The sequence below is a fragment of the Bison bison genome, unplaced genomic scaffold (assembly GCF_000754665.1).
Source record: "Bison bison bison isolate TAMUID 2011002044 unplaced genomic scaffold, Bison_UMD1.0 scf7180017864249, whole genome shotgun sequence".
In the NCBI taxonomy this organism is placed as follows: Eukaryota; Metazoa; Chordata; class Mammalia; order Artiodactyla; family Bovidae; genus Bison; species Bison bison.
In genome coordinates this window covers 1,163,202-1,174,659 of record NW_011494821.1, presented here as the reverse complement: position 1 = coordinate 1,174,659, position 11,458 = coordinate 1,163,202, and the positions used below count along the sequence as shown (strand labels likewise).

Sequence of the window (11,458 nt, the reverse complement as noted above, 5' to 3'; positions counted from 1 at the left end):
CCAGGACACAGATACAAATCTTCTGGATCCCAAATCAGGATGAATTGTCCAGCAGCATCAGGAAATCATCCTCCTACAAGAGGCAGGCTGTAATGGTCTCCCTCTTGACCTCTATTGGTTGAGACAGAAGACCTCTCTTGTTCTTCTTGCCTGAAGAACCCAGGCCTCAACCCTGGCTTCTGCCCCTTCCCCTGGCAATCCTCCAACCTGTTTGTCTGCTCCCCACAGCCCTGGATTCCTCATTCTCCCACTCGCCGAGTGCACCCAACCTGGAGTCTCCCAGCTGGCCTACGTCCACCAAAGTGTTGACACTCTGCAAGCCTAAGCAACCAGTGCTCAACCCACTGAAGTGGAGTTCGAGCCCCCTAATTTTCGCATCTGGATATAGGAAAGGTGAGGCTTGCTGAGGGGCCCTGAGGTGTGGGGTGGGGGGGGGCGGCTTTGAGGCAGCCAGTGGGCTTGTAACTCCATGCGGACCCAGTCAGAAGGAACTACAGAAGGCTGGAGGAGCCAGGAGCCAGGGTGGTGGGCGCAGTGGGCCTAAAAATGATCTTTCAGGAGCATCCCTCTGCTGAGACTGCACTCCTTCCAATTTGATAGATGGGGACGCTGAGACTCACGTCGGTCAGACAGTGAATCTCCCCCAACCTGGTGCAATGTGGTCCTTGCCCAGGCAGAGCTCGGCTCACAACCTCAGTGGATTATGAAGATCCTGGGGTTCAGGGTGGTTTAAAAAGTTCCAAGGAGGACTCGGTTCTCCAAATAAACCCCCTAGAGAAGGGTAGGCTCACCCCCCAGCCTAAGCCAGTTCCCTCTCCTGACTTCTCTTATTTTGGCCTCCATCATCCTGAGTCACCCAAGCTTCAAACCCCAGGCTTCTTCCTCTTCTCGTCCCAGTATCAAAGTGCAAGTTCACATAGCATCTGGAGACAGAGCCAGGGCTGGAGCCTAGAACCACCCATTCCTGGTGCAGTCATTTATCCCTCCGTCTGCTGCTGCTGTTTGAAGGTCCCCATCCCCAGCTTGGGTTTCCCAGGAGGCGCTAGTGGTAAAGAATCCACCTGCCAATGCAGGAGATGCCAGAGACATAGGTTTGATCCCTGAGTTGGGAAGATCCCCTGGAGGAGGAAGTGGCAAGCCACTCCAGTATTCTTGGCTGCGCTGGGTGTTCGTTGCTGCACACTGGATTTCTCTCACTGTGGCAAGTGGGGGCTACTTTGCATTGCAGTGCTCTTGCTTCTCATTGTAGTGGCTTCTTTTGTTGCGGACTACATGCTCTAGGCTCACCAGCTCAGTAGTCGTCGCTCTAATGCTTACTTGCTCTGCGGCATGTGGAATCATTCCAGACCAGGGACCAAATCCATGTCCCCTGCATTGGCAGGCAAATTCTTAACCACTGCACAACCAAAGAAGTCCCTTCCCCTTCCCGCTATGCCTACTCTTCACCACTGCACTCCCAAGCCTCAACAGTGATGCTCACAAGCTCCATTGCCCTCACTTTCCACCCTGACTTCACCCACTTGCTCTATGACACAGAACAAATCACTTTATCCTCCTATGTCTCAATTTCCTCATCTGATCTACTCAGTTTTCTACTCTGCATACCAACCCGTGCCACAGTACAGAATTTACATATCTTGAACTCCACACTAAAATAACCCATGTGCACAGAAGTTCAGATATATGATGTAGACTCTACAAGATGTTGTAGAAGAAAAGTGTTAGATTTTTCACACCTCTCTACCCACAAAGGTCCCCTCTTGTGCCCCTACCAGCTTTCTTCTCTCTTGTCCTTCCCCACACACACTACCCAGTCTCACTGACTCTTCCTTAATTGAAGACACAGAGCAGTTCGCCTCTGCTCCCAACTTGCGTACCCTGAGTTTCATTGTCTGGCAAAACAGTGTCTGAATAAAATGATAAAGCATTTAGTGACTTCGCTGTTGATCCAGCAGCTAAGACTCCACTCCCACTGCAGGAGACCCAGGTTCTTTCCCTGGTCAGAGAACTACATCCCACATGCTATAACTAAGAGTTTGTATGTTACAACTAAAAAACCCACAAGTCATGATTGTAATTATCTTTTATTTTTTGTCTGGGTATTGATTGTGAAAACTGATAAAGAACTTTTATTACTTAAAAAAAAGAAGAAGAACCCACAAGCAGCAACTAAAAACCTGGTTCAGCCAAATAAATAAATAAATATTTTTTTTTAATAAATAAAACTGTGCCTGGCAATGAAGAGGACCCACCACTTTAGAATGCCACTTAGTAACTATTTGTTGTTGCTTGAAATGGGCACCTTAACTCCCTTCCCCAAGAGGTTTATCAAAATCTTTCTACCTGATAGAGGAAGTTTCAGAGTGTTAAGAGAATTAAATTGTACCTCTCTCTTTGTGACTTTAAAAATTGGATTACCAACACCATCTCACAGGATTTTTGTGAGAATTTAAAATGTATGATCCTGAAATCGATGCTCAATAAATGGTCCTTTCTTTCCTTTCTCCCCTGAAGACCTTTCCCCAAGCATTTACCAAGGTTTTCCAAGTTCCCCATATCATGAGTCACCAAGCCAAGAGTTACCCAATGACCCCACATCCACCGCAGTCCTGAGAGCCTGTGAAATCCCACGTCATTCCTGTCCAGAGCCCAGAGAGAAGGAGGGTCCTGGGACTGTATGGCCACTGGTTGAAACATCTGGAAACAGCTGCACAGGTAAGGCCCTGCTGAGCCTCTGGAAAGCGGTGGTGAGGCAATGACATGGATGGAGGCCAGGTTGCTACACTGAGCAGAAAGGGTCTGGCAAACATCTGAGACCTCTCTCCAGAAATCCTATTGCTGGGACTTCCCTAGTGGTCCAGTGGTTAAGAATCTGCCTGCCAATGAAGGGGACCTGGGTTTGATCCCCATTCCAGGGAGATCCCACATACTGCAGAACAGCTCGGCCAGTGCACCACAGCAACTGAAGCCCGCACGCCCTAGAGCCCATGCCCTACAACTAGAGAAGCCACTGCACTGAGAAGCCAGAGCCCCGCAAGACGAAGAGGAGCCCCTGCTCGCCACAACCAGAGAAAAGCCCGCAAAGCCATGAAAACCCAGTGCAGCCAAAAATAATAAGTAAAACCAATTTTTAAAAAATAAAAAAGAAATCCTACTGCCAGAATCTCTCCACCTGCCCAAGGCGCTGTTTCCAGGAAGCCCCTGGAAATTAAAATGCAGGAGTATTATCCAGTACAAGAGACACATCACCTGGTTAGTGGACAGGCACTGGCCTAGAGTTGGAAGAGAAAGATTCCATTTCTGCTGAGCTCCTCAGCCCCCAAGTGGCCTAGAGCGAGTCAGGTGGACACCGTCTCTGTGTCAGGCTCTGTGCCATGTGCTTTGCTTGCACAGTATAAAATTTCACGACCACTCCATGAGATGGATGTTATTATTATTCCACCTTGGAAATAAGAAGACTGAGGCTGGAAAATATAAACTCTCAGAATGGCAGAGATGGAATTCAGCCTGCACTCTCTCTAATGCCACTGCTGTTGTTCAGTCGCTCAGCCGTGTCCAACTCTTTGCGACCCCATGGACTGGAGCACGCCAGGCCTCCCTGTCCATCACCAACTCCCAGAGCTTGCTCAAACTCATATCCATCGAGTCGGTGATGCCATCCAACCATCTCATCCTCTGTCTCCCCCTTCTCCTCTTGCCTTCTATCTTTCCCAGCATGAGGGTCTTTTCCTATGAGTCACCTCTTCGAATCCAGTGGCCAAAGTATTGGAGCTTCAGCTTCAGCCTCAGTCCTTCCAATGAATATTCAGGGTTGATTTTCTTTAGGATTGACTGGTTTGATCTCCTTGCTGTCCAAAGGACTCTCAACACCACAGTTCAAAAGCATGAATTCTTCAGTGCTCAGCTTTCTTTGTGGCCTAACTCTCACACATACATGACTACTCGAAAAACCACAGCTTTGACTAGGTGGACATTTGTCAGCAATGTCTCTGCTTTTTAATATGTTGTCTAGGATTGTCATAGTTTTTCTTCCAAGGAGCAAGCATCTTTTAATTTCATGGCTGCAGTCACCATATGCAGTGATTTTGGAGCCCAAGAAAATAAAGTCTGTCACTGTTTCCACTGTTTCCCCATCTATTTGCCATGAGGTGATGGGACCAGATGCCATGATCTTAGTTTTGAATGTTGAGTTTTAAGCTAGCTTTTTCACTCTCCTCTTTCATCTTCATCAAGAGGCTTTTTAGTTCCTCTTCACTTTCTGCCATATGGGTGGTGTCACCTGCATATCTGAGGTTATTAATATTTCTCCAGGCAATCTTGATTCCAGCTTGTGATTCATCCACCCCAGCATTTTGCATGATGTGCTCTGGGTATAAGTTAAATAAACAGGGTGACAATATACAGCCTTGACATGCTCCTTTCGCAAACTTGAACCAGTCTGTTGTTCCATGTTTGGTTCTAAATGCCACCATCCACACATTTAATGTTCTGCTTCCCTTGTCATCTAAGGGCTTCCAGGTGGTGCTAGTGGTAAAGAATTCCGCTTGCCAATACAGGAGATGTAAGAAAAGTGGGTTTGACATCTGGGTCATGAAGATCCCCTGGAGGAGAGCATGGCAACCCACTCCAGTATTCATGCCTGGAGAATCCCATGAACAGAGGAGCCTAGTGGGTTACACAGTATTTAGGGTCACAAAGAGTCAGACATGACTGAAGTGGCTTAGGACATGCATGAGGCATCTTCTTAACATTGATCTCAATGATGAGAGAAGTCCCTTTTGAAATCTGAGAGATGTTTTGTTAAAATGATCCCTTCCACACCCAGGTAGGAGTATACTTGTAGAATTCATGGTCCTAAAATGTGACCCAGGTTGGAGATGAATTAACTGACTTAATTAATCATACTTTTTCCCATTCAGGGAAGGAAAGAAGGAAGGAAGGAAGGAAAAGAGAGAGGGAGGGAGGAAGAAAAAGAAGAAAAGAAGGAAGAATTTTGTAATATGTAAGAGGCATCTTACCAAAACATACAAAAGCAATAACCTTAAACATGAAGAAGTAAATATGAAAGCCAAGAGGTTAATTAGTTGTTACAAAAAACATTCATTGATTCTGAGCATCTAGCAACTAGGGCAAAAATGGAAAGACAATGGGTTGGTTACCTAATATCTATTACTCAATAGAATGAATGTGCACTCAGTCACTCGGTCATGTCCAATTCTTTGCAACTCCATGGCAAGCACAGTCCATGGGATTCTCCTGGCAAAAATACTGGAATAGGTTGTCATTTCCTATCCCAGGGGATATTCCAGACCCAGGAAGCAAACCCAAATCTTCTCCATTGGCAGGTGGATTCTTTACCACAGTACCACCTGGGAAGCCCTGCTCAATGAATAGAAAAGACCAATTCAGAAGAAATACATCTTTTCCTAATGCTGAATTCTTTTTCGTTGGTTTTTCCAGCCAAGCTTGAGGCACGATTGATAAATAAAATTGTACTATGTTAAAAGTGTACAGATTTGATATACATTGTGAAACAATTATTGCAATCAAGTTAATTGACACATCCATCACCTTGAATACCTGTGTGTGTGTGTGTGTGTGTGTGTTGGGAATGCTTATGATTTGCTATCTTAGCAAATTTCAAACATACAGTATGGTATTATTAGCTATCATCATCATGCTGTACATCAAAGCCTCAAAACTAATTCATTTTAAAATTGAAACTTTGTATTCTTTGATCAACATCTCCCAATTTCCCTCACCCCCTCATCCCTGGGAACCATTATTCCTCTCTCTGTTTCTATAAGGTTAATTTTTTTTGTTTTTAGATTCCACATATAAGTGATACCATACATATTTGTCTTTTTCTGTCTGGCTTATGTCACTTAGGATAATGCCCTCCAGGTTCATCTGTGTTATCACAAACGTCAGGATTTCCTTCTTTTTATGGGTGAATAATATTCCATTAGAGAGAGATAGGTAGATACCTAGATCAATAGACTATATCACCTTTATCCATCCATCCACGGAAACATCTTAAGTTGTTTCGTATCATGCATCCATATCATGAATAGTGCTGTAATGAATGTGGGAGTGCAAATATCTCACCAGCCTCTCTCCTGTTTTTCTAGTCTCTATTTCCTTTATTTCTGAATCAGCAGCCAGCACAGCATGTGGCTTGAGCAGGTGCAAAACACAGTTGTTGAGTATTGGAAGGAGGGACAAATGAACAAACCTATCCTATACCTTTATGTTTTATCTCTCCCTCCCTTACTTAGGAAGCAGACAGAGATACCAGGATCAAAGGAGAGAGACACCTTGCTCCACCTGGTCATGGAAAAATGAAGATTTGCACCCAAAATTCATGCAGTTGCTACTTCTACACACTCCTTACCACAAAGACTACGAGTCCTTGAACCAGGAAAGCTGGGATCACGGGGTGGTTGAGGGGCAAGGGCATTTGATTGAGGTCAGAGACTTATTTGGCTCAGACCTGGGTTCCCAGGAAAGGCCTCACACAGTCATATTGCATGGAGTTGCTGGAATTGGGAAGTCCACACTGGCGAGGCACATAAGAAGAGCCTGGGAGGAGGGCCAGCTATACAGGAACCACTTCCAGCATGTCTTCTACTTCAACTGCAGAGAGCTGGCCACGTCCAAGCTGACAAGTCTGGAGGAACTCATCACAAAAGACCAGTCCACCAGTGTGGCTCCCGCTGGACAGGTCCAGTCTCAGCCGGAGCAGCTGCTCTTCATCCTCGATGGTTTAGATGAACTGGAATGGGTCTCAGAGGAGAAGAGGGCAGAGCTCTGTCTGCACCGGAGCCAGCAGCAGCCTGTGCAGACACTGCTGGGCAGTTTGGTGGAGAAAACCATATTTCCAGAGGCATCCTTGCTGATCACAGCTCGGACTGCAGCTCTGCAGAAGTTCATTCCTTCTTTGAAGCAGCCATGTTGGGTGGAGGTCCTGGGGTTCTCCAAGTCTTCCAGGAAGGACTATTTCTATGAATATTTCACAGAGGAAAGCCAAGCAACTAGAGCCTTTAGCGTGGTTGAATCAAACCAAGCACTCTTGACCATGTGCCTCACGCCCTTGGTGTCCTGGCTGGCCTGCACTTGCCTGAAGCAGCAGATGGAGGCAGGGGAAGAACTCTCACTGAAGTCGCAGACCATGACAGCCCTCTATCTGCGCTACCTTGCCCAAGCTATCCAAGCTCAGCCCCTGGGCACTCAGCTGAGGGGCTTCTGTACTCTTGCTGCTGAGGGTATCTGTCAAGGAAAGACTCTGTTCAGTCCAGGGGACCTCAAGAAGCATGGATTAGATGGAGTCATCAACGCCACTCCCTTAAAGATGGATGTTCTTCAAAAACACCCCACATCTCTGAACTACAGCTTCATTCACCTGTGTTTCCAGGAGTTCTTTGCAGCAGTGTCCTTTGCCTTAGGGGACATGGGGGACAAAAGTGACCATCCTAACAGCACTGGAAGCATGGAAAAGTTGGTAGAAGTATATGGGATCAATAACCTGTTTGGGGCACCAACCGTGCATTTCCTATCCGGCCTTTTGAGTGAGCAAGGATCGAGAGAGATGGAGAACATTTTCCAATGCAAGCTGTCTTGGGAGAGAAAGCGGGAGTCACTGCTGCGGTGGGCTGAATTGGAACTCCGGCGTGAGCGTTACTCTCTGCAATTGTTTCACTGTTTGTACGAGATTCAGGACGAGGAGTTCCTGACACAAGCGATGGCCCATTTCCAAGGAACGAGAGTGTGCATCCGAACCAGCATGGAGCTGCTCGTGTTCACTTTCTGCATTAGATTCTGCAGCCACGTGTGGCGGCTTCAACTGAATGAGGGCAGACAACATCCAGGAGCATGCAGGCCCACCGACACAGTGCTGTGAGTACCCCACCCACTCTTCTCTCCCGCTCCTCTGTTGGCTCCTCCGTCCTAGGCACTGGAGTCACTTTCACTAAACTTAACCCCAGGGGTTCAAGGATCAAGATCTGCAGTGACCACCATCCCCCATCTGCCTAAGATGCCCTGCAGCAGGGTCCATCCATGTGACGTGCCCTGCCTGCCTCTGGGCGGGCCCACTGCGTCCTGCCACTCCTCATCCTGTCTCTTCGATGACCACCATATTCTCCACCTCCTGTGACAACCTGATTTCCCCTCCATGCAGCCCACCTGCCTCTCTTTCTCCCTCACGTTTGTCTCTAAGCAAACCCCTCCCTCAGCTGCTTCAAACACTCCCCTTAACGGCTGTTGACCATGTCATTGGTCCAGAGATCTCCTCCATCACAGAATGTGTGTGTCTGAAAGGTAGTCTCCATTTTTCCCTGCACATCTGACTTCTCTGTTTGTGTCAATAACGCACTCTTGTACCCCGCGCACTTAGCCTAAAATCCGCCCACGCCAACCTGAGTGTGACAGCAGAGTTTTCTCTAAACATCCTCCAACCCCATTAACTTCCCCACCCAGGTTCCCCCATCTCAGTTGCATTATTGATCATTTAGTCCTTTTATGATTTGTCCTGTGAATATTTATCTGGCACTGCTTTTAGGCCAGATCCTCCAGATCACAGATGAACAAACACAACTCCTGCGTCAAAGAACTCAAAACCTGGGGTAGAAGACACACAACCACCCAGTAATTACAATTGAGTATGATGCTATGGTAACAGATGGCAAGGCGTGATGTTGGCTGCAGAAAGACAGTGTGTGCATGTGTGTGCGTGTGCACACAAACACATATTCAGTCATATCCCACTCTTTGTGGTTCCATGGACTGTAGCCTGCCGGGCAAGAATACTTGAGCTGGTTGCCATTTCCTACTGCAGGGAATCTTCCTGACCCAGGGATCAAACCCAGAAGTTCTCTTGTGTCTCCTGCATTGGAGGGCAGATTCTTTACCACTAGCACCGCCTGGGAAGCCCGCAGGAAGGGAGTAATCACACACAAAAAAAAGTGAAAAAAAAAGTGAAAGTGTTAGTCGCAGCCAACTCTCTATGACACCATGGACCGTAGCCCGCCAGACTCCTTTGTCCATGGGATTCTCCAGGCTAGAATACTGGAGTGGGTTGCCATTCCCTTCTCCAGGGGATCTTTCCAACCCAGGGATTGAACCTGGGTCTCCTGCATTGCAGGCAGATTCTTTACTGTCTGAGCCACCAGGGAAGCCCAATCACACACAAGTAAACCAGAAAAGAGTCAGAGGAAAAAACACTGGATTTGGGTTTTTGCTTTTTCTGACTTTCAAGGGTTTTTTCTCACAGCAAAACCCATGTCCATTATAGGAAAATAAGAATATGTAGAGAAGCAAAAAGACAGAAATTAATATCAACCAGAAATTAATATCAACTCAGAAATGACCATCATTAAGAATTGAAGTATATGGTGCTGTTGTATGAAAATTGTACACATCTTAATTATGTTGAATTAAGTAGTGCTTCTCAGATCTACTGTATCCTACTTTTCTGTCTACTCATTCTAGTAATTTTTGAGAGTTTGACATTGAAACTCCAACTAAAAATCTTAATTTATCTACTTGAAAAATAATTATCATAAACTGGAACTATATGTAACTAGATATATTTTTTCTGTATTTTCCAAGTCTCCTGTAAATGTGTTATCATGTTTTCATAATTTAAAAATATAAAAAATTTAAATATTTTTTTAAAAAATAAAAACTTTTTAAAAAGCATTGAGGTGTATGGAATTTCCCTGGTGGTTCAGTGAGTAACATTCCATGCTGCCAATGCAGGGGATACAGGTTCGACCCCTGGTAGGGGAGCTAATATCCCACATGCTGTGCAGAGCAGCCAAAGATTGTTTTTAAAAAAAAGAATTGAGATATATCATCTAGTCTTTTTTATGCTGATTTTCATGGCAAAACTGAGCCACACTGGACATTTTCTTTTAAAGTTGGCTGCCCCTCTGCGGCCACCACCCTGGGCTGGGGGCCCCTCTTCTCTGTGGCTCATCAGTCTACAGCCCTTGCCATACTACTCTGAAGTGTTCATCATGTATGCCTGCTTCCGCCTCCATCTGGAAGTTTCTTGAGGGCAGAGGGAGCCATTTTCCATCTCTTTTATCTGCGGTGTTCGGGGCAGTCAGGGAGGCTGGTCAGCCCTGGGGATGGCACTGCCCGCCATGCACTTCCACACCTGCACACACAGACCGCACCTCTCCTTTGCCTCTCTTCCCCACAGGTTGAGCTGGGTCCCGGCCACAGAAGCCTGCTGGCAGGTTCTCTGCTCTGTTCTCCAGGTCACTGGAAACCTGAAGGAACTGGACCTGAGTGGAAACATCTTGAGCCGCTCTGCAGTACAGAGTCTTGATGAGGCCCTGAGATGCCCTGGGTGCCAGCTAGAGACCCTGCGGTGAGTCTGGCCTGGGCGCTGCTCTGAACAGGGATGGACAGGAGATCTAAGACGGACGCTGACTCTAGGAGGGGAACTGTCCTTGCATTCAGCAAATACTCACTGAGCCCCTCTCTGGCCCACCACTGCGCCAGGTGCCAGGGTCTCTATGGCAAACACACACAGGCAGGTGTCTATTCTCAGAGAGCTTGCAAAAGACCGACATTAATCAGGGAACCATGCTAATAAAGGTGTAACTACAGGGCCAGATAAGGGTCTCCAGTGGGAAATGTCCTTAAGGAAGGGACACTTGGGGACTTTGCTGGTGGTCCAGTGGTTAGGACTCAGTGCTTCCATTGTTGTGGGTTTCACTGGGGAACTAAGGTCTCATAAGCCTCACGGCACTGCCAAAAAAGTAAAACTACAATAAGATATCAATTTATGCCTGTTAAAATGGCTATTATCAAAAAGGTAGAAATCACAAGTATTGGAGAGGATGTGGAGAAAATGTGTACTTTCTCATACACTGTTGGTGAGAATGGAAGTGGATGCAGCCACCGTGGAAAATGGTATAGATATTTCTCAAAAAAAAAAATAAATAAATAACAGCACTATCATGTGAGCCAGCTATTCCACTTCTGGGCATTTATCTGAAGAAGATTTTTCTTGGGCTGGGCATCTTGATGAACCACTCATCATTCAAGGCATTCATCATACATTTCCACCTCCTTCCCTTGTCAAAATTAATCATTTTTTTTGCCTTCAGCTGCACTTGACTTGTCCCTTGGGACACCATCTACTTTTTAAGTGCCCACTATGTGCCAGACACTACTGTGGGCACTTGGGTCCAGCTAGTAATGAAAATGGGCAAAACTCCTTCTTCATGGAGCCTACATTCCAGAGGGGATGGGGAGAAAAAGTCAAAAGAACAAGTAAAGTATATTGCATGTGGTAAAAACTAGAGAGAAAAGTAAAGCAGAAAGGAGTAGAGAGTTGGGGCTGGGTGTGCCGTTTTAAATACGGAGGGTGGTGAGGCAAGGTTCCTGCAAGGGGACTTTTGAGCAAAGACCTGGGAGCAGGTAAGGGAACAAGCCATGAGCT

The 11,458-nt window shown here is 46.4% G+C and overlaps 1 protein-coding gene across 2 annotated transcripts in view; it reads left to right on the top strand.

Annotated features, from left to right (window-relative positions):
* Nucleotides 1-11,458, top strand: part of NLRP1 (NLR family, pyrin domain containing 1) — a 32,310-nt gene that overhangs the window by 2,530 nt on the left and 18,322 nt on the right. The window contains exons 3-6 of one of the 2 annotated variants that reach the window (XM_010847432.1): nucleotides 229-393; nucleotides 2,515-2,715; nucleotides 6,279-7,896; nucleotides 10,208-10,378. In XM_010847432.1, the coding sequence (XP_010845734.1) occupies nucleotides 229-393; nucleotides 2,515-2,715; nucleotides 6,279-7,896; nucleotides 10,208-10,378 (2,155 nt within the window). The remainder of the gene's footprint in view (nucleotides 1-228; nucleotides 394-2,514; nucleotides 2,716-6,278; nucleotides 7,897-10,207; nucleotides 10,379-11,458) is intronic. The other variant, XM_010847433.1, reaches the window with a different exon arrangement.